The sequence below is a fragment of the Motacilla alba genome, chromosome 19 (assembly GCF_015832195.1).
Source record: "Motacilla alba alba isolate MOTALB_02 chromosome 19, Motacilla_alba_V1.0_pri, whole genome shotgun sequence".
Lineage (NCBI taxonomy): Eukaryota > Metazoa > Chordata > Aves > Passeriformes > Motacillidae > Motacilla > Motacilla alba.
The window spans coordinates 4,963,103-4,988,521 of record NC_052034.1 but is presented as its reverse complement, the minus strand read 5'-3'; the positions used below and the strand labels follow the sequence as shown (position 1 = coordinate 4,988,521).

At 48.5% G+C, this 25,419-nt stretch overlaps 1 protein-coding gene across 5 annotated transcripts in view; it reads right to left on the bottom strand.

The window, feature by feature from the left end:
- Positions 1-25,419, bottom strand: part of MYO1C (myosin IC) — a 53,720-nt gene that overhangs the window by 2,804 nt on the left and 25,497 nt on the right. For 4 of the 5 annotated variants that reach the window (XM_038157690.1, XM_038157694.1, XM_038157689.1 and 1 more), the window contains exons 2-28: positions 16,313-16,468; positions 15,208-15,323; positions 12,312-12,510; positions 11,203-11,283; positions 10,363-10,542; positions 10,072-10,170; positions 9,738-9,851; positions 9,197-9,268; positions 8,855-8,974; positions 8,562-8,644; positions 7,830-7,935; positions 7,433-7,513; positions 6,998-7,089; positions 6,354-6,448; positions 6,173-6,219; positions 5,855-5,935; positions 5,584-5,689; positions 4,981-5,098; positions 4,657-4,770; positions 4,408-4,484; positions 4,231-4,299; positions 3,903-3,987; positions 3,547-3,706; positions 2,201-2,284; positions 1,040-1,133; positions 875-930; positions 325-460 (exon numbers count right to left, since the gene is read on the bottom strand). In XM_038157690.1, coding sequence (XP_038013618.1) covers positions 325-460; positions 875-930; positions 1,040-1,133; positions 2,201-2,284; positions 3,547-3,706; positions 3,903-3,987; positions 4,231-4,299; positions 4,408-4,484; positions 4,657-4,770; positions 4,981-5,098; positions 5,584-5,689; positions 5,855-5,935; positions 6,173-6,219; positions 6,354-6,448; positions 6,998-7,089; positions 7,433-7,513; positions 7,830-7,935; positions 8,562-8,644; positions 8,855-8,974; positions 9,197-9,268; positions 9,738-9,851; positions 10,072-10,170; positions 10,363-10,542; positions 11,203-11,283; positions 12,312-12,510; positions 15,208-15,323; positions 16,313-16,468 — 2,821 coding nt within the window. Of the gene's footprint in view, positions 1-324; positions 461-874; positions 931-1,039; positions 1,134-2,200; positions 2,285-3,546; positions 3,707-3,902; positions 3,988-4,230; positions 4,300-4,407; positions 4,485-4,656; positions 4,771-4,980; positions 5,099-5,583; positions 5,690-5,854; positions 5,936-6,172; positions 6,220-6,353; positions 6,449-6,997; positions 7,090-7,432; positions 7,514-7,829; positions 7,936-8,561; positions 8,645-8,854; positions 8,975-9,196; positions 9,269-9,737; positions 9,852-10,071; positions 10,171-10,362; positions 10,543-11,202; positions 11,284-12,311; positions 12,511-15,207; positions 15,324-16,312; positions 16,469-25,034; positions 25,281-25,419 lie in introns of those variants that run through there. The other variant, XM_038157692.1, reaches the window with a different exon arrangement.

The following is a 25,419-nucleotide window of genomic DNA, read 5'->3' as shown; positions in this document are numbered from 1 at the left end:
GATATTCCGAGGGCCAGAAGCTGCAGCAGTGGCTCAGGCAGGGGCTGTGCAGGAATGGTGCAACTCCCCCATGGCCAGGCCCTGCAACTGGGAAACCGCTCAGGGGAAGGGTTGAGGGAGACTAATTGAGTCATTTTGGTGACATCTTTCGAAGCTTCATTTTAGAAAAAATGCAATTCCAAGATGTTAAAATGCTTGCCAGGATCAGCTCATCCTGTTCTAGTCCAGGACAAAGACAAACTGGAGTTTGTAGTGGTAGATATTAAAGTGCAGCTGAGGAGCAGGGTCAGGGTGTGCCCAGCCCCATCCCTGTGCCATTCCCACCTGTCAGGTTGGAGTAGTCGATGCGCTGCTTGATCTTGGACTCCTCCACCACGATGGCCGAGCTCTGGGTGAGCAGCAGCTGCCGTGCCCTCGCCTTGTAGCCCTTCCTGTCGTACTTGACCACGGGCACTGCATACTGAAACACGAGTGAGCAGGGCCAGAGCCCACCCGGGCACTGCCAGCCCCCAGCAGGCACCAACCAGGGCTTGGGAAACCAGGACTGCAGAAAATGCTCTGTCCCAGAACTTCTCACTGTCCCGGAGCAGCTCTGGCCACACCCTGGTGCCTGCCCTGCCTGGGGACTGGGACACCCAGGTTTGGTGTCACTCTGGGGGTTTCCCCCTTCCCCTCCAGCTGTAACCCATTCAGTCCTTAACTGCCATCATTAAACTGCCCAAATCTTCACTTTCTAATCCATCTACTCTTCCCAGACTGTTCTCAAAATTACAAGCTTAATACAATGTAAAATTCTTGCTGTACTTTCTCCAGAAATCTAATTTGCCTTTCTGCTGAATAACTGGGAGCTTGACAAAAGCTTGACATCTCTCACCTTAAGTGCTTCATTTTCTAATGCCTGAAGGACTTTGGCATTTATTTCTTCTCTACCTGTATTAAAACCAAAGAGGTGGGGGGGTCAGGAAGGAATTTCCAGCAAGAAAAGAGTTCATTAATCCCCCCTTCTTTCCTCCTGTTAAACTTGGCAACCCCCACTCACCCAGTCGAGTGTTGATGAAGAGCCTGGGAACACTCTGAGGATAATTGTCTTTTTTACCCTTGAAAATCTCACTGGCAATTACTTTTTGTTCCAACTGCAAGGACAAAAGAAGTGTTCTTATTTAGTATAAAATTTTCTCCTCATTAAAAAGATTCGTCTGTGTTAGAAGAGATGTTCCCTTTGTGGTTTTATTAGCAGTCATAATTTAGTTCCTGTTTGGATGAGGAGTCACCCTAAACTTTCAGTCCCTGGAGGTGGCAGAGCTCCAGCCCCTGTCAGTGACCTGAGCCCTGGGCTCCTTTGCTCCAAGAACAAACCAGGGACTGGGAAAGTGGGAAATCCCCACTGCTGCACTGGGGGCCAAGGCTGTGACACAGGACAAGGCACCTGGGATGATTTACAGAGAAAAATGGGGATAAAAGAGGCTCCTTAGCAGCGAGTCTGCTTTGCTGGGGGAAAGCAGCTGCTGAGCTGAGTTAATCCCCTGGCCCTAATCCAGGCTCAGCCCCAGCCTCTCATTCCAGGTGTCCATGCACTGTGGAAGGTGAGAGATGGTGCAGTGAAAAACCTTCATGGCAGTTACAGCCAACATGTCCTCTTCGGTCTCTACTGAGCTTTTTTTTTAATACAAAAACTCCCTCCCCCTACCTTTCCACGAGAGGAATCCAATCTCAGTATCATTTTTACTCTTTTTAGCTACAATAGAGCAGCTGAAATGGTTCCTGTAACTTCTCTGTTTGGAAAATGACTGGGTTTGTGTCTGCAGGGTTCTTACTCTCTACTTTACATGGTACAGGCAGAATAATGCAGCTGCTTATATTTTTAGCTTCCATGGGCAGAGTAGCAGGGTTTTTCAATAGAGAAATTATGTGGGGGCTTGGCTGCACAGCCTGTTTAAGTAGTATCTATTGAAATATGCATAGAATGGGCTCTCTTCTGTGCACATTCCAGGCTTTTAGTGTTTTGTGTCTAACCTAAACCCAAATCAGTGTCACTGTTCCTGTGGCACCCCAGAAAGCAGCGATTCACAGCCCTGCAGCTCCCGCTGCTGCCCTGAGGCCCAGGGCAGGGCCTGGCCCTCCCCTCCCGCTGCTCCCCCCTGCATTCCCCTGAGTTCTGCCCTTGGCAGTGTCAGGGAGGCCCTGCACAGGTGCCCTGTACCTGCTGCTTCCACTCGGGGCTGATCCTCTTGCAGTAGGTCCAGACCATGTTCTGCATGCAGAGCCTGCGCAGGAGCTGCGACGCCTGCGGGGAGCACGGCACAGGGGACAGCTCAGAACCAGGGACAAACCCACAGGGACAGAAACCAAACAGCCCAGAACCAGGGACAAACCCACAGGGACACATCCAACAGGCCAGAACCAGGGACAAACCCACAGGGACAAACACCCAACAGCCCAGAACCAGGGACAAACCCCACAGGGACAAACACCCAACAGCCCAGAAACAGGGACAAACCCACAGGGACAAACACCCAACAGCCCAGAAACAGGGACAAACCCCACAGGGACACACCCACAGGGACAAACACCCAACAGCCCAGAACCAGGGGCAAACCCACAGGGACAAACACCCAACAGCCAGAACCACTCAGAAACCCACAGGGACACATCCAACAGGCCAGAACCAGGGACAAACCCACAGGGACAAACACCCAACAGCCCAGAAACAGGGACAAACCCCACAGGGACAAACACCCAACAGCCCAGAAACAGGGACAAACCCCACAGGGACACACCCACAGGGACAAACACCCAACAGCCCAGAACCAGGGGCAAACCCACAGGGACAAACACCCAACAGCCAGAACCACTCAGAAACCCACAGGGACACATCCAACAGGCCAGAACCAGGGACAAACCCACAGGGACAAACACCCAACAGCCCAGAAACAGGGACAAACCCCACAGGGACAAACACCCAACAGCCCAGAAACAGGGACAAACCCCACAGGGACACACCCACAGGGACAAACACCCAACAGCCCAGAACCACTGACAAACCCACAGGGACAAACACCAAACAACCCAGAACCAGGGACAAACCCCACAGAGCAGCAGCAACTGCAGAAAATGCACTGCTGGCTTAAAAAGCTGTTTCCTGACCAAGAATTAAGTAATAAGTAGTTGGTTTTTTGCCTTTCTCTATGAGGGTTTGCCCTGGGACTTCTCCAGCTGCCTCAGAATGGGGAATAAACACCAGGGTCCCTCCTCTCTGCACTGCTGTGCCCTTCCTTCCTTCCAGCTGTACCTTCAATCCAAACAATTCTTTGGATAAGGTAACTGGGATTTTCTGCACTATTTTGCTTTGAGCAGATAAACCAATTTGAGCAGATGCAGGATAGTAACTGCAGCAGAGGGAACTGAATTTGTTAAGAGAAAATGGAAGGAAATTTCAGAAATGGATGAGAAGCCCAGGAGGAAATGGTGTTGCAACAGCACCACACTCCAAAAAGCTGCAATCCTCTCGCCTGGATTCCCCTCCCACATCCCAGGGCTCATTCCCACCTCACAGAGTGATGGGGGAGGAGTTGGCCAGGATTTGTCCAAGACATTTTTTGGTAAGTTCCTCTTGAGGTTCATCAGGAAGGAGAATCGGATGTGATCCAGGAAATACTCGTTCTCAGGGCACCGCGGGTGGTTCCGGTAAATGAAGCCTTTAATGAACCTGTGGGAGTGGAAAATACTGTTAGGAAATTTAAAAAGTCATCCAAATTAGTGGTATTTAAAGGTTCTATTTCCTGGGCTTTATTTAATAGCTGTAATTTGTTTTTAAAAAACTCTGTAGTGACAAGAAGGTTTCTTTTTATCATCTCATTGTTAAGGAATGTGATGTTTGAGGGCTTGGGCTGCTCTTCACTCACCTCCTGATTGTCTCCACTGCCCATTTCCTCTTGGCAGCTTTTCGGCGTCCCAGGGTTCCCCTCCACCAGGACTGGATGGTAATGGCTGAAAATAACACAAAGATTTTGCATTAAGGGAGCTCCTTCATCCCCAAAATGACACACACAAAACCGGCACCAAAAATGCTCAGGAAAACCCGCTCTGCAAATAACCAGCTTTCAGTAGGGCAAGGGGGCAAGAATAGGAGTTTTTTATAGTATGATACATGGGATAAATGTCAGTAAAAGGATGGAATTGCTGTGGGAGCTGCTGGGGGAGCATCTCTCCCTCCTTCTGTGTCTCTCATACCTGAGCGTTTCATGGTCAGGAATTTCTTCCGGCGGTAGAAACCTCTCCACGTCGCCTGCATTTTTGTGGCTGGAATTGCAAGAAAAGCAGCAATTTGCAACTGTGACCAAGCACAATTGGGCAGAAAAAGACTCAGCTTTTTAAAATAGAAATCCACTGCAAGTGTGAGTGCCTCACCCAGACTCTGTTTCCTCACTTCCAGAGCATCTTCTGTGGCAAACAAGGTCTTGGGAAAGCGGATAAAAATCTTTGTTCTGGAAACAGAAATGCAGAATTACATTTTGCATGCTGGAGCAAACTTGCTTTTGGCATCCCCTTTGGGCTCTGTGATCTTTCCCTCCCCCATTATCTAGAGAAGCTTCATTTCAAAGGGACAACAGGGACATGCAGTGATTCATAACCTCAAATTGAGAACACAGAACTGACCGTCCCATTTTGTATTCTTCTGGTTTGTAGCCAAGGTGCTTCACCAGCACAGCCACCCCATCGTAGGGCCGCCCATCCCACGTGGGCCACGTCTCTGGACACAGGGATTTGTACCTGGGAATTGGCAGGAGAGGAAATCTTAGGCAGAGGAGTGCAATCCAAGGAGGGAGAGGGGTCATTGGAAGGGAGGGAGCCTAAGCTTCCCACCCCTCTAGGTGCTAAAGCTGCCCCTGTGCTGCTCAAAACAGCTCCCAGCCTCAACAGCAATGGGACGAAGCTCAGGGGGAGGGAGCAGCAGAGGACAGAATTCCCAAGCAGCTTCACCTCTGCAGGAACATCTCGTATTTTCTGCGGTAGGCGAAGCCGGCTCTGCGCACGCGGAGGTTCTCCATCAGCCCCAGGTACTTCACCTGGTGTCGGATCAGGACTTCATCAAATCGGTCTTGGCAGGGCATGGAAAGGGACAAACACAGTCAGGGCTCAGCTGGGCCTTGTTCTAGAGAAGGGGAATGTTCAGCTCTGGTTGTATCTCACAGGATCATCTTTAACCTCTGATGAATCCTCACAGCACAAGTCCCACACAATTTTGTGTCTCCTGCCTTCCCCCCTCCCATCCCTTTTTAATTATTTATATTTAGCTCCAAAAATGGAGTTTTCCTTTGAGATGCTTTATGCATAGAGGAACCAAAACTGAGGGAGAAAAGGTCATTAGAATGAATTTACACAGGTCAATAATTCTTTACTATAACCACCACCTTCCCTATCCAAGAGCAGTGCTGCCACTGCCATTCCTGGCTGCTGGCACTGCCACCCCCTCCCTACAGAAGCTCAGGCACAGCCCCAAAATGAGCCCAAAATCTTCATTTGGCTCCTTTCTGTGCCTCCCTGAGTGGGATGCAGTGCTCTGCCTCTGTCCCAGGGCCATACCAGCCTGTTTGGCATCGTTGGGTTTCATGCAGCGAATGTAGGAGGGCTCTTTGGACATCAGGATTTCCATGAGTTTGGAGAGGCTGTTTTTGAACTGAGTTGCTGCCTAGGAGAAAAAAAAAAAAAGAAAACTGCACATGAAGGGATGACTTGGAGCTGGCTACAAACCAGCAGAACACAATGTCAGGGGATTGCTCTCAGATGTTGTCAGAGAGTTCATGTTTCAGAAAGAGGGAACAGCCACAGCCCCCTCCAGCTCTCGAGTTCTCACCGTTTCAGGTCTCTTTTTGTCTGTCAGCTCTGTCCTATCGAAGCACTGGTTTATGATGGGGTTCTCTGAGTTGCACATGGTCTGCAGAGAGAGAGATGTTTTCAGAGATGAAGTACAGAGAACTACCAGAGAAACCTGAGGAGAAAGCTATTTAAAATAACAAAATGAACACTGGGATCTCAATCAGTCCTTTCAGAGCGCAGCTCTGTGGACACACAGCCTCCAGGTGGAGTCTAGAAGAATCCTTTCCCTCAGGTGCCACCTCATTTGAAACCCAACTCCTCATTCTGTCCTGGGAACTCCTCTCTCCACACTCACCTCCTTCAGGTTCCGGAAGAGAAGGTCGTTGTTTTTATCTAGAAAACCTGGAAGAAAAACAAACCACTCAGGCTGTTTCAGTGCAACTTCAAGGCAGGGATTTGAGATTTGAAATTAATCTGGTTGATCAAGTGATATGGGGATGTATTTAAGGCCCAGAGTTTTGGTTTTTGTGTGTTACCTGCAACACTGTAGGTGACATCCCCAGCGTAGTGCGAGAGCCGGAACTCCTCCCGCCCCAGCGACTTGCGCGTCTTTTGGTCAGCGAGTTTGTGCCTGGGGAGGGAGCAAAAACCTTCAGGAGAAACAAAATCCTGCAGGATTCACTTCAAAAAGCTCCAGGACATTCAGTCCTGGAGCAGGACTGTGCAGCAGCGAGCAAGGAATGCAAACTGGACTTGGGGATTTTCAGGTAAATGAAGTTATCAACCAGCACGTCATAGAAGTGTCATTAAATGTATTTATATTTAATGAAAAGGGGAATTTCAGTGCTCCTTGCAGAGTGGTTCTGTGTGCACGTAAGATGTAGGCATCCTAAACTGAGCATTCAGAACAAAAACAGAAGATTCAGAATAAACAGACATTGGGAGCTCCAACATTGAAGTAAACAATCTGCAAGGGGAGAGGTGAGCCAGTAACAAGAGTTTTCTTGCCCTATTGCATTCTGAAGCTCAGTCAGGCACTGTGTGTTGACAGCCTATTTTATATTATCTTAAATATCAATCAAATCTCTCTGTAAAAGAAAATTATCGTCTTTTGTGCAGGACCCAGCATGGTGAGGATGTTACTCACACACTGGAATCCCTCAGCTGAGGGAACACTCACGTGAGAAAATGAGGGTGGTTCTTCACAGTCTCCTCCAGTTTCTCCAAGAATGTCGTGTCTGTGGCATCCCCAGGTCTCAGACACTCCTCATCCTACAAACACACAAATTCCAGGGATTTCTGGGCTCTGCCTCACTGAAACTCTCCTCCAGTTTGGCCTTTCCACAGATAAACAACTTGTAGCTCAATAAATGAAGAATTCTTGAGCTGAAAAGGAAAACATTTCCCTCCTTCCAGACTGCCTGGACTGGGAGCTGCTTTCTCCAGAGCCCATGGAAGTGATGCAATGACTTTTAATGGTGCCACTATTCGGTGTATTATTGCTCTTCCCACCTACTCAAACACTTCCAACATAAACTGATTTTTTCCCATGTTTTCTCCCTTGTTTTCCACTACACCGCCTGAAATTTTTCATTCAAAAATGTTTTCAACTCACCAAAATAGAAATGATGCCTTTGAATTTCTCTTCCACCAAATCACAAATTATTTTGTTATTGAAATACTGAACTGGTTCCCACTGCAAAGACAAGAAATCACACTTAGGTGAAAACAACTCTAGACTGGAAAAGAAATGTAAATTTCAGAACATTTCAGAGAGCACCTGATTTGAACAATCTTTCTGTCAAAGCTTTTTCACTCGTCACATTTGTTTTCCTAACACTGCCTTTATTAAAATCAGGGTAAAAGCTTGGGATGGCATTACTCACTTCCAGCTGTCTCACACAGTTACCAGGGTTTCCAAAAGAAGGGAAAATTAAAGTTCTTTAATTCCTTGGTTTGGAGATCACGGCAGGATCTCTGCAAGGAGAGGGAGGGGGGATCTGGGCTCTTACCGCGATGCCCTCGGACTCGTACTCCTCCTGCTCTGACTTCAGGGTCAGCTCTATGAACAGCTGCTGCAACTTTTCATTGCAATAATTGATACAAAACTGCTCAAAGCTGCAAAGAAAAAGCAGAAAAATAATCACTGTTTGTACAGGAGGAGGTACAAACAGAGGGAGCAGCGGGGATACAGCGAATCAAGAGAAACAGATTTTTGTGAAGTGTTTATTTACTGACTGCATGCATTTAGTAAATTTATTATTTAGGGAAACTCCAAGAGTTCCAGAGGGAGGGGAAAATGGACATGAAGGATGGAACATGGAGGAACACAAAAACCTTGAATAAAGGCCCACTAACACTGCAAATTTGAGAGTCTTGGTTCAGTGCTACCTGCCAGGGAGGTCCCAGACTCTGCCATCCCCTGGTTTGTCACCACCATGGGAAGATGCCACAACAGCCACCCCTGGGCTGGAGAGCTGGACAAAGGCACAGCTCAAGGTAAGGCATGAATACACCCAAAAAGCAACAGTTTATTTAAAATACCAGCACCATTAATAGCTGTAAATGCTAATTATTAGCTGGATGTCTTAAGTGTTAGAAGCCCTGTGATTAGCAGTTTGTCACCTGATGTCCTGACATTTAACTGCCACCTCCCTTTACTAAGAAATGGAATAAAGCCTTGTTTCACAAGGGATAGAAAACACCATAAACTGAATAATAACTCAGGATTTATCAAAACGAACCTGTTGTGCTGGAAAACCTCAAACCCATAGATGTCCAGCAATCCTAGAACTGTTGTACTTCTCCAGCCTGGAAACTTCTCTTCCTGCAACAGAGCAGAAAACAAATGTAGGTATTTGCTCACAGCTGTGATCCATGCCTGGATCTCCATCATCAGATCCCAGAATTTACTGCACGATTTCGAAAACAAATTAATTTAGAAATGACTAAAAGCATGGAACTTGCTTTGAGGCTGAAAGATCTGGAAATAGCTGTCACGTTTGGCTGGATCTCAACAAGCAGAGGGTTCACTTGCCTTGTAAGCCAGGGATTTGTTGACCTTGTTGACCAGCCAGGAGAAGGTGCGGCCGTAGACGGCCTTGGCGAGCGCGTCCCTGGCGTAGGCGGCCTGCTCCAGGTTCAGGGGACTCACCAGCTGCAGGCAGGAGCAGAGAAAACCACTCAGCAGCCCCCGAAGCAAGGGATCCCCTTTTCCTGCCTCATCATCACTAAGCAGCCACTCAAAAGCACCCTGCTCGTGGCTGAACAGTCACCAGTCACCCCTGCAGTGGCAGCCTCCTGAGGGTGATGGGGTGCTGCTGGCAGAGCTGATTCCTGGATCCCCTGTGCCTCCCGAATCCCCAGGGCCTGCTCTTACCTCCTCCCCTTTTGCTATGATCTTCTTGTGGATCAGTGCATCCCGAAGAACAGAGCCATCCACTGCCAGCAGCTGCACAAAGGATATTCAATTCATTTATGGAGCTGTACGTTCTGCTTTCCTGAAATCCCAGCCCAGTGAAACAACCCTTTATTTCCCACTCACACTGAACAACTCTGCAGCACCAATCCCTCCCTTCCCTCCTGGCTGGCAGGGATATGAGCTAACAAATGAATTGGCTGGAAGGAAGTGACCAAGCAAAGGCACAAAGGGGGTTCTTTCTTAAAAATCTTCCCCAGAGTCTATTCCTACCTCATTGCCCCAAGGTGGAAACCTCAAGGCAGGGGTAGGTCAGGTGCTCAGTAGAGAAATTGTCCATTAAATGGGTTTGATGATAATATTTGCATTCTATTTAGGTGAAATTAAATTTATAAAAACTTATAAACCACAGTCTAAAACTGTATGATGATATTCAGCTCAAAGTAAGGAATGCTCTACAGTTCACCCTTCCTGTAATGTCTCCCTCACTGGTGATACTCACCCTGGCCAGGTATTTAATCTGATTCTCTGTAGTGACCTGAGCATTCCCCTGCTCATCAGCAGCAAACTGGACATTCCCCAGGTGCAGGACACTGGCCACAATGCTCAGCAAATCCTGCCATGGGAGCAACAGCCCGAGATCAGGGTGATGGAATGAGCACACAGCAAGATTTTGTGTTAATTCACTTTTTAGGAGAGCATTTTGTAGATTTGTCAGGATTTTTTTGTGGGGAATACATTCACTCTGTTTTGATTCACTGATTTCAATCAGAAATCTGAAATCAAAGCAGAAAAAAATCCTTAAAAGTAGGAAAATCTGTGCTGCTAAACCTCACCTCCACCTCAGCGTCATTGAAGCCGATAACAGACAGGGCTCTCCTCATGATCTTCCACTCATTTTTGTCATTTATGGAACTGACCCTTGCACAGTGACCCTAAAAAGACACAGCTTGATATAAATAAGTAAATAATCATCAAAGATTCATTATCCATGCTCAATGCATTGTGTTTCTTTTTACAGCAGTCACCTCAGAGTTACTTCTGAAGTGAGGGAAGGAAATTCCAAAGTCAATTGGAGATATCCCAACCCTGTAATACAATATTTAAGAATTACAGTTAATGTTTACCTTTACTAAATAGTGATACTGCTGTGGGTTCTTCTCAAGGCCCAGCCTCCTCAGCAGGTCCTCCTCCCCTCCCTCCAGCAGCTGGTAGAAGATGTGGAAGTTCCTCTCCCCGTGGTTCTGGTGCACAACTCGGGATTTCTCCAGGAGGTAGTTCAAGATGTGGCCCCCGACAGGAGCCCCCTAAACCAAACCAGGACATGGAAAGAGTTCATCAACACAGAGGAAAATGTTTCTGCTTCTTCATTGTCTGTTCAAAGACAAGATCTGAAGCGAAAGCCCACAAAACCACAGAAAATGATCTGTCATTCTGTGCCACAAGCTCTATTTCAGCACGGTGGTGATTTGAGTGCTAAAATTCCTTCTAGGAATTCACCAAAGAGGGAAAGCACCAAACTGAGTGTGGAGGGAATAAAGGAGACCTAAAGCCTGGAGACCTGGGCTCCTCAGCCCCTGCACTGTCCCCACCTTGCTGGTGTGGGGCTGTTGGGGTCGGAGTGGGCACAAACTCAGCGCAAAATTACCCAGGACAGGAATTACCTTCAGATCTCTCAGCTGGTTTATGTGGATTTACCTGGGGAGTATCCACTGCCACAGAGCACTAGAAATAAAATACCCCAGAAATAAAAGGGTTTGGTCTCAGCGTCCCCTTATAAAGAGAAATAAGGGAGGAATGAAAGGAGAGTGAGTGCCATAAAACCCTCTGGACCCAAACTTTGCTACCACAGGCTCTGCTTATGCTGTCACCAAGGAAATGCAAGCACTCACTACACACACCCAACAACACAAGAGAGCTCCTGTAACTGGGACCAGTCCTGAAATATAAAGCAGGTTCCAAGTTACCCTGTAATCAAACTGCACGTCCATGTACTTCCCAAACCGACTGGAGTTGTCATTCCGAAGGGTTTTTGCATTTCCAAAGGCCTGAAATGAAAATGATCAGAGAAAATTAAATGAGTACCAAGTCAGATTATTTATAAACACTTGGGTGAAGCTGCTAATTATTTATTTACAGCCCAGGATTTTCCTTCCTGGAAACCCAGAAGGAAACAGATTTCTCCCTGAATTCTAAGGCTGATCTTTACACCCCGTGCAAGCAGTGCAGATGGAACATCCTCTGAAAACACTTCCATCCCCCTGCAAGCTGATTTTAATGCCAGTCCACTGCTGACAACATATGTCACGTCTGACAGCCTTTCCCAAACCTCCCCTGTCCCCACAGCCATTTGTCACAGCTCACTGCCAGAGGGACTGCAGGACTCCTGCTGCTGGGAGCTCACCTTTCCTGGGACACGGGACACAGGGACATCTCAGGGCACAGGGCACAGAGATACAGGGACACATGGACACAGGGATGTCTCAGGGCACAGGGACATTTCAGGGCACAGGGAAACAGGAATACAGGGCACAGGGATATAGGACATAGGGACATCTCAGGGCACAGGGATACAGGGATCTCTCAGGGCAAAGGGAAACAGGGATATAGGGCACAGAGATGCAGGGACACAGGGACACATGGACACAGGGATGTCTCAGGGCAGAGGGACATCTCAGGGCACATGGGTACAGGGCACAGGGACATCTCAGGGCACAGCACACAGCCGGGGCTGGACACTAGAGGACACCACAGCACCAGAAAACGAACTCAGCCTGTCTGAGCTGCCCACTGGGACGTGCCCCCGTGCAGAGTCCTGCAGGGACCCAGAGCTCTTCCCACGCCAGATCCCCTCTGCCCCAGCCCCATCCACCCCATCCACGCCACAGCTGCTCCCGGCGGGCTGGGAAGGGCCAGGAGCTTTGGCCGGGAATCAGAGCAGGATTCCCCGGTGATGTGCCACACGGCATTCCCAGGACACGCCGTGTCGCTGCCCCGTGGGGGTCCCGCTGTCCCCAGCGTCCCCGGGGGGACTCGGGAGCGTTCCCAGGGCCAGGGTTCCGCGGGTGGGAGGTACCTCCAGCACGGGGTTGGACTGCAGCAGCCGGTCCTTGACGGTCTCGACCTGCTGGCTGGCGGGGCAGGTGACAGCGTAGTACTGCAGGATCTTCTTGGTGGCCTCGGTTTTGCCGGCGCCGCTCTCGCCGGAGATGAGGATGCACTGGTCCCTCCTCTCGGTGCGCAGCGAGCGGTACGAGTTGTCCGCGATGGCGTAGCTGGGAGGGGACAGCCGGGGTCAGCGTGGCCGCCCGGGAAATGCCGCTGAGACAGCCCCCGAGCAGCCCCGGGCCATGGGCCGGCTGGGATCGCGGCTGGGGACAGCGCAGGACAGCGGTGACACCTCCGCGCACACCTCAGCACCGAGCCGGGCTGCTGCAGGGTCACGACACAGACTGACAGACTCTTTGAGACTGTTCTTTCGACTTCTTTTTATCTGACAAAAATAGGTAGAAGTCGACTAAATTGTGCAGAACAGCTGGCTTTTCTAATATGAACGATCTCTCAACACTGGTCCCGTGGGACAGAAGAGGTTTACACTCGGGAAACACCTCGTTCTCCACGGGTATTTTTTCTTGCTTGCCTTCTAAGTGATGACACGTTCAGAAAGTCACAACAGAATTCTGCTGTCTGGGTGGCTCCAGAGCTTCTCTTGGGTGGTGGGAAGAGCTGGAGAAGCCACCACAGATTAAGGAGCATCTTGCAGGTCCCCTCTGGCCCAAACACCAGGCACTTCCTCTGCCTGCACCGTCCGGCCCTGCCCTTCTGCTTCCTCCTCTGCTGCCTTTTCTTCCATTTCTGCGTTGTGAGCAGACAGCATCTCACCCCAGTCACACACACTCCCACAGCAGCAGGGGATGAGTGACAATGGTGACAACTGCCCAGGGGGACAGGAAAAGGACAACCTCCCTAACAGCATTTTCAGCTCTCACACGTAGTGCAAGCAGCTTTCCTGTCTTCTTCACACACCTGACAACATTTTAGTAGCTTGGCTTTTTAAATTTTCATTTTTTCCTTTTTTTTTGTTTTTGAACTCTCCTGCTGTGCTATTAATTAGAAGTAATCACACCAAAATAACAGCCATGGCCTTCTCCAGTCTATTAATACTTGGTGCTAAGGCAACACCAATGAGCTCCCTTGGCAACACAACTCACCCCACAAAATACATCATGTCCCTCTCTTCCCATCCAGATTCTGCCTCTGGAGTCTTTTGGGAAACAGCAGAATAAATGCAGATTGAATTTGGATTTGAAGGAGTGCCTCTGGCCCCAAGAGCTCCAGCCAGGCACAGACAGAATCACAGAAATAAAGATGTTTATGGTCCCATTGGCAGGCCATAAACAGGACAGGATGTGACAGATCTCTGGGAATGTGCTGGGTTCCAAGCCCACAGGGATAACTTTCCTCCTCTGAGTGTGATGCACTTCCCAGAAAACCCAGCTGAACTGTCTGACACTGGAATAGAGATCTGGAAGTGTTTTGGCTTTCTAGAGTCAGTTTAGAAGAGGAGAAAGAGGAAAAAGATGAGTTACTGCAAAAGGAGAAACCCAGAGCACCAGACTGCAGATGGAGCATTTTGATGCTCCTCAGAGGATTTTTAAATGCATATATAATCAAATAATGCAATAAAATAATCAAATAATGCAGTGGAACAGCAAAAACAGACAGCAAAAAATTCTGTTCTCCCGGTGGGAGCAGCAGTACCCAGGATCACAGTTCTCCAGGGCTCACTTAAGAGCTGCACATTTTACAGCTTCTGAAGGGACTTGTTAAAAGGAAAGAAAGCCTAAGAAATAATCAGCCACAGTGTGATTCAAGTGGAATTAAAGCACATCTGCTCAGTGCTTCGTGCTATCCACGAGCATTGTCACACCCTGTACCTACTGCATACTTTAAAACAGAGCCACAGCCCCAAGGATTTTCCAGAGAGTCCCAAAATTCACATCTAAGGGCACAGAAGCCCTTCCTTGACCACAGGCAAAGGGAACTGGGCAGGTTTGAATGCAGGGTTTTTCAGGTTTAATTCTCCCCCAGCTGGGTTCACACAGTAAAAATCATATTTTTGTCCTAACAAATCCAGCTTGAAGTGCTGAGACTTTCCCAAGTGATGGTGTTTCTCCCCCTCTCTGTGCTTGCAGCACATTCTGGTTTGTTTACTCTCCTGGGCTATGTGCCAGCAATAAGAAACAACCCAAATAGTTTGCTCAAAAATAATATCACTTACTCTTCCAAGATCTCTTTAAAAAAAAACAAACAACAAAGCACAAAAAATCCTCCAAGAGGTGCTCAGAATTTGGCCTTTAGTCCTAAAAAAAGCCATTTTGAAGCCATGTGGCCTCAGCTCTCCGTCATTTTTTTCTTTCAGTCTGACAAAAAAAATTCAAACGCTTTCAAAAATAACTTTAAACCTCAAACTTTTTTTTTTTTTTTAATGGGAAATTGGGAATGCTCACCAAGCCAGACCACGTAAATAAATACATTCCTTGTTCCAACAGGCTGATGGTATCTTAGCAACAAGGGAAATACCAGATAAATATTGGTCAGGCAGTAACAGCAGAGGTAGGAAAGAAACCCCCACACAGCAGAAACTCTTTCCCCTACTTAGCCCCGGACACAGAGACCCCAAATAACCCTGGAACAATGAACTCCTGTCCTGCCAGGGCTGGGTAAGCAACTCTGTTCCTGCAGCCAGGAAGGAACCAACTCCCTTTCCAAATACTGCTCTTGCAAAGGCAACTCATCCTCTTTGGAGAGAGGAACAGGAATAGAAAGAGCCTCACACCACACCCTCGGAGGATCCTCTCTGTCCCCAGGACTGACAGGGCAGCAGCTGGGACAGGCCAAAGTCCTGTCTGCCTCTTTTGACGTGTCCCAGCTGGGTGGGAGTGACAAAAGCTGCACCGGGAGCCACTCACAGGTGAGGAGAGACTTCATAGAAGCTGACGCCGCGGTACCGCTCCATGTTCTGCTTGGTGTAGATTTCCAGGTCCTTGTAGGGATTCACAGACACCAGCACAGAGCCAATGTAGGTCTGGAAAACAGAACAAAAAGCAGGGAGCTGACAGGAGGTCTGGAGGCAGAGCTCAGGCGTGTCTGGAGGCTGGACACCCATCCTGGTGGGCTGGGGATGCTGCTGAGGGCTCCCAAACAGGCCAAGGGTGCTGAGGAAGAGAACTCTCAGCTCTGGGAAGTGGCACTGCTGGAGCTGTGCCAGCCATGTTATCCTCGCTGGGTAGAAAGCACCTCAGATGGTTTTAGGGTTTCCAGCAAGCCACAATACAGGGCTATTTCTGATATACATTTAGGATCGAGTTCAAGCCTGGGCTGGTGGATGTGAGTGAATTCAGGAGATGGAAGAATGTGGTGGGAGCTGGATTTTCAGTGCTGTCAATGCCACCAGATCTCAACAGGGCACTGCAGTGAGTCCCTACACCCATCACATGGCAGCACCCCAGACTGGTCTGTAGCACTCACATTCTCTGAAAATATTCTTTTGCTCAAAATTTTCTCCTGGGAAGCTGAGAGGCCTCAGAGAAAAAGGAAAACAATTCTTATTTCATTTGCTTTTCCTATATTTTGCTCATGTGGAATGTGTTTGGAGGTTGTTTACCCACAGGTGATTGTTTCATTGGATTCTGCTGTGAATTGTTTTGACTCTTTGGCCAATTGGGGCCAAGCTGTGTCAGGACTCTGGAGAGAGTCATGAGTTTTCATTATTATCTTTTAGCATTCAGTAAGTATCCTTCCTGTATTCTTTAGTGTAGTTTAGTATTCTTTAATATAATACAGTATCATAAAGTAAAAAATGAGCCTTCTGAGAACATAAAGTCAGATGCATCATTCCTGCCTTCGCTGGGCATTCCCTGCAAATACAATCCTGGTCCTGGCACAGCCCCCATGGCCTGTGTGAGCTGCCACCAGCACCCCAAACCCTGCTCCAGGGCAAAGCCAGGTCTGTGCCTGCAGCAAACACTCCAGGTCACTGAGGGACACGCTGGTGACTGTCCCAGTGCTACTCACATAGATCAGGTTCTCCTTGAAGCGTTTCCTCAGGTTCTCAATGAAGGCAGCCTCGCTGGTGAAGTTCTCCAGCAGCACAAAGTCCTGCACGCCGACGCGGTCGCGGGCCGTCAGAGCGCTCTCCATGGTCAGCCGGATGCCGTTGGCTCCCAACCCCTGCAGCCAAAAGCACGGGCAAGTTGGGATGGCCGTGGCTTTGCAGGCACTTCCCCGAGCCCACAAGAACCACTGTTATCCTTGGATAACCGTATTAAAATGAGAGATTAAAGTGGGATGTTAAAATAATCCCACTGTTGCTGCTGAAAACAGCGATTAGTACACTTCATCAGTTGTCTGCTCTAATTGCTTTGAGGGAAGACAAGTCAGCATTAGGGAAAAATTACTGCTTAATTTCCAAAAACTTCAAATCAATCAAAGAAACATTTGATAAAGAGAATAAAACTTGGATTTCCTTTCCCAGGCATCCTTTAGCAGGAGGGAGACTGAAATGTGTTCTCTCCTGTCTCTGATTTCACAACGGGAAGCTGCTTCGAGGTAAGGAATCTTTTCTGACTAATGATGATTCATCTCAGAAGCAAACAGCTTCACATTGCTGACCAATTTAAAAGCTTTAGCAGGGCACCCAATGGGAGAATTCTGAGAAAATTGAGAAGAAATGAGAAATGGGCATTTCTGCACCCACGCTGCTGAATTTAGACCGTGACACTGACGCGCATCGAGGGACTCCTACCCCTGACCCTCCTTTAAAGGTTACATTTCCAACCTGACGTGGGTGAGACACAGCCATCTGTGGAAAGCACTCATCTGCTGACTCCTGACTTCACTGTAAAGCAGGGAGGGGAAATCTGCACCCAGGGGTGACTCAGTGGCTGCCTGTGGGGAAGTCTCTACTCAAGGGACAGAGATGGAGAAGATGAGAGGCACCACAGAAACCAGAGGCAGGAGAAACCACGTGAGACACCTGCATGCATTTCCTTATCTTCTTCAACCCTTCTTACTTTGCTCACAGCAGCACCCTTCTCCTAAACCATTTCCCTAAAGCACGAAGTGATCTTTTGGGATGTTGCACAAACACCAGAGGGGTCTGTGCCTAAAGCAGGTTCATGCACCAACAGCAATCCCAGACACACATCGCAAACCGGGAGTGCCAGACCCTGCACAATGATGAAGATGACTTTTACTGACTCACAGAGTTCCTTTCTGCACCCTCCCAAGATGTAAAAGTGGTCAAACCACAGGCACTGGTGATGTGCAGGGAAAAAAATAAACCCAGCCTTGGTCAGAAAGAAAATTTATCTGAAGTTTTGTTAAACAGTAATAAAAGCAAGAGTCACTGAAGTATCAATTTGGGTCAAACCAGCTGCAAATCCCCTCAGTCTGCAGTTGTTTTGATTCACCAATTTCTTGGCAAATGTGTTTATTTTTTTTTCTGGTAAATGATTAGTAAATGCAGTTTTGCCTATTTCTTCCAGTTCTAATTGGCTTCCTCCCTGTAAGCCTGGGCAGAAGTGATTGCCTGAACCCATCAGTTTTCAGATAGGAAAATCAGTTCCTTCTGGAAATCTCAAATCCAGACCCACTCTAATGGCTCAAAGAAACATCATTTGATTTCCTGTTTTATTTTTTCCAATTAGTCTCATGGTCTGGAAGGCCTGAGTTCTAAGCTTGGAAAGACACAGCCTGGGAGGAATTCTGCAGATACTCTCATGAAGTAATCCTTCTAAAAGGGCCAAAATTTTCTAAGCCAAGTCCTTCCCAGCTTCAGCAAAATGCTCTGTTGTCTTCTACCCTCTTTGCCAAGGTGAGGAGAAAAGGGATAACCCCTGGAGAAGGAAGGTGATGAGATAAGGAAAGGAAAATAGAGATAAATCACATACAAATAAACTCTGCCTAGAAACTGGAATCCCTCTGTCAGAGCAGTGCAATCCCAGAGCAGGTTTTGGCCAAGGTGATGAGAACAAAGGCAAAACCAAAGGAAAATAACTCCTTTTCAAGTGGGGAAATGTACAACTACAGTCCCCGAACACAGCAGCCTCAAGAAGGACTGAGGAGAAGCCTGCACCCTCGCACAGTTAATCCCAGTTTATATAATCCTGAAGCCTTTCACAGAAAACGTCACTTCAGCAGCTCTTTCATCAGCCCTTCCCTGAGGCCAGGACAAAGCGATCCCAGCTGCGCACATCCAGGAGAGGCAGGAGCCAATCCATCCCCTCACAACACACAAAATTCCACTCTGGCTGTGCACATCCAGGAGAGGCAGGAGCCATGCCCCTCACAACACACAAAATTCCACCCGGCTGTGCACACCCAGGAGAGGCAGGAGCCATGCCCCTCACAACACACAGAATTCCATCCCGGCTGTGCACACCCAGGAGAAGCAGGAGCCATGCCCCTCACAACACACAAAATTCCACCCGGCTGTGCACGTCCAGGAGAGGCAGGAGCCAATCCATCCCCTCACAACACACAGAATTCCACCCCGGCTGTGCACATCCAGGAGAAACAGGAGCCATGCCCCTCACAACACACAGAATTCCATCCCGGCTGTGCACATCCAGGAGAGGCAGGAGCCATGCCCCTCACAACACACAAAATTCCACCCCAGCTGTGCACATCCAGGAGAGGCACAGCCAATCCATCCCCTCACAACACACAAAATTCCACCCCAGCTGTGCACATCCAGGAGAGGCAGGAGCCAATCCATCCCCTCACAACACACAAAATTCCACCCCGGCTGTGCACATCCAGGAGAGGCACAGCCAATCCATCCCCTCACAACACACAGAATTCCACCCCGGCTGCCTCCTCTGGGACAGGCATTTAAGGCCAGGAACTTTCGGTTTCCTCCAGTTTTTGTCTCCTCATTCAACTCCAACCCCTCGCCGTGAGAACAAAATAACCACCTCAAATCTGCACGCAGCTTGAAACAAAAAAAAAAGCCAAACCAACACGACTGAAAGTGGCTTTTTGGTGATAATTCACCGTGCCCAGGGGATGTGATGCAGTCAGAGCCTCCCGAATATAAACTTCACTCAGACTTGTACCCTCCCAAGCCCCAGCTGAGTGCAAATACGAGCCAGAGCTGAGCAATAGGCACTGCTCCATGCCAGCATTTTGCTTTATTGCATATGTCCAAGTCTACCACCAGCTTCAAATGTCAGTGTTAACTGTTTCACTGCCACTGACATCAACAGATGGGCCATAAAAGGAGGTGAAAATAAACCCTTTCTGCAAAATGGAAACAGAGCAGTCATGCAGAAGGAAGGATGTGGGGAGGGAAGACACCGCTTAAAAAAATAATCACAGTGATGATCATATGTTCCTACTGAATGATGAATGTAAGGCACTGAATAAATTAAAATAACTAAAATGTTGGTGATTTTAGCAGGCTGACACCAGATCTGGTGGCTGTAAATTAATGCTAGAAAACCCATTCTGGGGGGTTAAATGTGGTACAGTGGAGCTGATTAACCATTAAAGCAGTTTGTCTATGGACAACACTGATTCCCTTGTTGTCTTTGCTTTCTTTGTGCCAAACCACCTCTGACTGAAATACATTTACAGCATCCTCTGCTCCAGGCAGGAGATCAGCTTGGACCACTCTGACAGCCCTGTGGCAGGGAGTATATTCCAGACAATTGGGAGAACACAGGCTGTGAGGGTCTGATCAGAGCCTTCCTTGTGGAAATCAGTTCTTCTGGAAGTTGCTGGGAGAGCGCAGTGCTCGAGGAGCTGCCGTCACACTGAGGGAGGATCTCTGTGCAGCTGCACCCTTTGGTTTGCACTGGCCCAGGACTTGTGCAATAAACCAGGCTGGAAATCTGACAGGGATTAAAACTAACTCAGATTCTTTTGTTGTTTTAATCCAGGTCATTTTCCCACACTGGTCCCACGTGTAATGACGATGGCCAGGGAGAGGGTAATGGGGAACCACAGCAGGGTCAGGGAGGAGCCAGGATTCAGCAGCAGGGCCAGTTCCTGCTGCCTTGAAAAGCTTGGGAAGCTTCCACCTGAGAGGCAGGTTGGGTTTAGCCTAAAGCTCAGCATCAAATCCCTCCTCCAGGCTTTGCTGCCTCCCTGGCACCGGGTGACACCTCCAAACCACACCAGGGCAACTCCATCAGCAAAACAAAGAGCAGGAAAAAAGAATCTGCAGGTTTTGAGCTAAATCACCTCCCTGTGGGATTGGGAGAGTGTCGGAGGCAGGCAAAGGAGGAAGGGGAGCACATTGAATTATTTAGGGCAGTTCCACCACATCCACCTTATAGGCCCCCTACGGGATCAAAAGGAGGGCCTGGCTGAGGATCCCAATCTTTGTAGGATGGAGGCACCTAATGGATGTAGGATGGGGACACCTAACGCCACACCCAGCACAGGCTGCAAACAGGGAATGGCAAAAATCTGAGCAATCTGCATGTGATCTTGGTGCCTGTGGGCTCAGGAGTGCCTGTGCCTCCTCTCAACCTCCCCTTTCATCCCGTGCTGAACCCGCTGTCCTGAGGGTCACTCCCCTCCAGAGTGCCCAGTCTGACTTCTGCCACCACATTTCCCAAAGCCCCCCCATGGTGCCATTTCCAGGATTTGTTCCCACATTGTGTTAACCCACTCCTTGCTTTTAATGTCTTCTCCAGAGCCTGGAGCACAACAGTGGCTCAGGGCCAGGAAGGGAAAGGTCCCTCTGGAATGGTGGGGACCAGGCCAGTGCAATCACCACCGCAGCACTGCTTCCAGGGCTTTTTCTGCCCTGGGATTGAATTTTGGGAAAGACTTTCTGCGGGTGTAAATTGGTTGCTGAATGCAGCCTGCAGAGCCAGGTTTACATTGGCTGGGGTTCCAGCCTTTCTTTGTGTTCATACAAGAGTCAACAAGACCAGCAAATACCTCCAAGCTCCTGGGAGTACAAAACCACTCAAGACTGTACCAAGGAGTTTCCTACCCTGAACTGGGAAATCGCTGACATGGGATTGTGAAGGTGTAAACACATATTTTTCCTTTAAACTCTGCTTAATGCCAAAGCATGATAAAGTTTTTCCTCTGCTTAGGACATGGAGAACTAATACACCTCAGAAATGAAAAACAGGACCTTTTGCTCTGTGCAGCAAAATGCAAAGGATTCGAGTCAGCCAGGCTGAGCACTTTGGGGGAATTTGTGCTGGAAAATGGGAGGGCAGCTCTGCCCTGAGCACAGGGGTCTGGGGCTGATGTGAGCAGAGCAAGAATCTCCTCCTGGCTTTGTCCAGCAGCTGCTCCATGGCCACGGAATACCCAACATGGAGCAAGGATTCATTCCCAGGCTTGATTTTCCCAGAGGGGTACTGGAATGGTTTGAAACTCAATTCCAGACACACTGAGGGAACAGGCAGTACCAGCAACTTTCCATGAGAAAACACCTGGGATTCTCAAAGTGAACGCTCTTGTATGGAGCGGGGAAACTCCATAACTGATTCAGAAAGGAAAATCACAACACAAACAGAATGTGTGCTTCAACACCTGAAAATGTATCTTGCAATATTTTCTCCTGGCAATGTATTTTTACAGATTGGGTTGTATCCACTGGAAGAACCCCAGGAAGTGACTCCATCTGGGAAGAGGCAGGCACCTTTATCTTGGTATCAAGTGCAAGATGATTGATCTGCAGGCTCCAGAAATAGCCACAAAGCCGGGAACGGAAGAACGGGCCAGAAGCAAATGTGAGTGGGAAGGGAAATTCAGATTAGATTCTGGAAGACAATGCAAGCCTGAACCAAGAACGAACTTCTTGTGGGGAGGTGGCAGCTAAAAAACATTTGTCTCATGGATAGTTGGACATTCTTCACTGTCATGCCAAAGCTGCAGGAAAGAAAAAAAATTCCTTTGATTTCTACTTCATTCTGCAGCCTGGGAAAGGGCTTGGACACAACGTGGGCCAGACAGCAGAGCAGACAAAAATCAACTGTTTTATCCACAGCCTCAATTCCCAAGGTGCAGAATGGGAAAGCTCCTCTTTCCCTCTGCATGGAGAAAGAAATAATGAAGATGGCAGAGGTGGACCAGAATCAGGGACTCTGCCAGCAAATCCCTGACAGACTGAAGTGCAGCCACTCAGGATCCTCCTCCCTCCTGTCACACTGCAAATCAGCTGCTCATTTTGGACACAACTCCCTCTGTTAGTCAACAGCTGGGCGGGAAAGAAGGTTCCCTGAGAGGGAGCTCTGTGTGTCCCAAAAAAATCCCCTGCAAGCAACCACATGGATTTGTCTGCCCTTTCTGAAGCCACCTGAGCTGAGATAATAATTGATAAGACACGTATTTGTTTTAATTATGTAAGGCCAATGCAGTGATTTCCCAAAAGACAGCTTGGGAAAAGCAGAGCTGTCAGGTGGATTGGGACCACAACCAGGTAACAGCTCTGGCGACCCAGACCAGCACAATTAGAGGGAACAACTTGAACTTGCAGCTGCCACTCAAGGACCATTTCTCAGAATTACTTTTTATTCTTGCTTCTTTTAGACCAATACATCACCAGCAATGGAATGTCTGGAGTCAGGGAACTCAGAACTTGGTTGTCCCTCTGATACTTCCCATCCTAACCAGATGGAAGGCTGTAACTCCAGAATACAGTATTAAAAAAATTACATTAAAGAGATAGAAATGCTACCTCCTTCACTAATTCTTGCAAAGTAATTACTTTGAAGTTTTCCACATTTTGAGTAGGGACAAATTGAAATAATAAGTAGGTAATATTATTTGTTCAATATTTAGAACACAATTATACCTTCCAGATTTTACTTTGTGGGGGGATGAGTAAGGAAATAAGCAATTAGCAGTGAAAAGGAAGAGACAGTTGTAAGAACTGATTTGAAGGACAGGAAAAATGTTTACCATTAAGAGGGGTAATGATATTTCAATCAACAGGCTAAATATAAAAGAGCACTAAGAAAAATGAACTAGGCAAACCAGAAAGATCACCAGGGCTGGAAAAGTAAATACACAGAATTTCTATATTTAGGGAGCTGACATTTTTCTCCTGAACAGATGGCACAAGCTGCTGCTGGTTCAAAGATGTTGCTGGTGGCAGTTTGCTCAGGAGACCTGTGCCCACAGGCCCAGGCATCCCACAGCAGCTTCAGAGGACAAACAGATTTCAAAAAGGCATTTTAAAAAGGTGAAACATCAGCTTGCTGCCCCTTCAAGTGAGTTTTGATGCTGATTTCCAGAGCAGGTGAGCAGGTGAAGGGTGGCAGAAGCTCAGACATGAGGAGCCAGGGCCAGCCTGTGCCCCCTGCAGCTTTGGGGCACCCCCTGTGCCCCATCCCCTGCTGCACTGCCCTGGCACTGCCCAGCCCTGCTGGTGTCCCACTGCCAACCCCACCGGCAGCCCTTCCCCTGCATTCCACACCCCCACAGAACCCTCTGGCACCACGAGGGCTCTCAGGGACTCAAACTTTCCAAAGAGAACTCCAGAGCATTCCGGGGCCATGCGAAGGGCACCTCCACACCCACAGCTCCCTCAGAGAACAGGGGCCACCACCCCAGACACCAGCTCTGCCTGTCACACTGCCACTGCCACCTCTGCCAGCCTTTCTCCAGGCCCACAGCTGGGCAGGGAGGGTGGCCCCAGCACACCAGATGCCAACAGAAATACCCTGCGGAGCCCTGCCACCTGCACTTCCACAGAGAAGGACTCAGGAGGTTCTCCAAAGCTCTGCCCTTCCCTTCATCACTTTCTCAGTGGTCAGCACCAGAATATTTGGGAAAACAGGCAGGGATCTCCGGGTTGAGCAGGTATGGGATACACCAGCCCCATGGTAACTCCTCTTTAACAGAGAATTGCTCCAATCTACAGAAGTGACGTTTTCAACCCTTCTCTTCCTAAATTTGGTCACTTTACCAATTAAAGCCTAGAGCATTCTTATCCAGGCAAAAGCTCACATGCTTTTTTATAACACTCCCTCATTCTTGACCTCAACATCTTCCAGAATCAGTGAATTCCACAGCCCAATTATTCATTATATGAAAATAATCTTTGCATCTTTTTGGCAACTTTTAGCTTAACTCAGTGTCCCCCTTCCCATGCTACACAACACAGAAAAAGGATCTCTGTGTTCTCTGTGGCACATTATTTATTTCTCCTCCTCTTGTCCTCACCTCTTTTTCCAGGTAACAATCCCAGTCCTCTCAACCCTTTTGCCACAAACTCCTTTTCCCAAGCCTGGGGCTGTCCCAGGCAGGACACAGGGCCAGGTGCTCTGGCTGCTGCTAAAGCATGGACAAAGTTTTCCTAAACTTAAACACCCTGGAGGAACTGAGGGGCAAAAAATCCTTAAGCAGGTACCTGCTGGCATTCCCTAGGATGGCAGGAACGGGAAGGGACACTGAAGCCCTGGGAAGGACAGGAGCAAAGCCCAGCTCCAGGACAGTCCCTTCACATCCTTGTGCCCAAGTGAAAGCTCCACCCTTTCTTCCCTTCTAAAATTGAGCATAGCTTTCCCCTCTCTTCCCACTTTCTCAACTCCCACCTTGGTTTCCTCCTCCAAACAGGTATTCCCTGAGTTTTTAGCCAGTTTCACCCAACTTTCCAATGAAGGGATCCTTCTCCAAGCACTTCACTTTCCTGCTGACACCCTGCAAATGTTTCTCCTCTCTTCCTCTGAGACCAGACACGCATCTGAGAGCTGCAAAGCCCCAAAAGGAGTGAAATAAACCTTAAATAAACCTTAAATAAACCTTAAATAAACCTTACCCCGCCTCGGAACTTCATCTCTGCCTCCCGCCAGCTCCCGCTGCCCTCGCAGAGCCTTCGCTTACGCCGCTGCAAAAAGCAGCAACCTCAGGACAAGTTCTCTCTTCTGTCAGTTGCCTTATTTTTTTAATTTTTTTTTTTTCATGGCATTTTCAGTGCAGTCAGAACTCCCTCCCTCCCACCAGCTCCTACTGGAGCATCTGGAGAGGGCGTTTTCCAAGGAGAACTCCCCTCCCAGCAGGAGCAGCCCAGCAGAGGCAGTCCCAGGGAAATCAGCTGCGCTCTGCCTGTGGAGTTCCCGCTGCCCAATGACAGGGAAAAACGGAAAGAAAAGTAATCCCAGACACTGGAAAACCTGGGGCCGAGCCCAGCACACAAACCACAG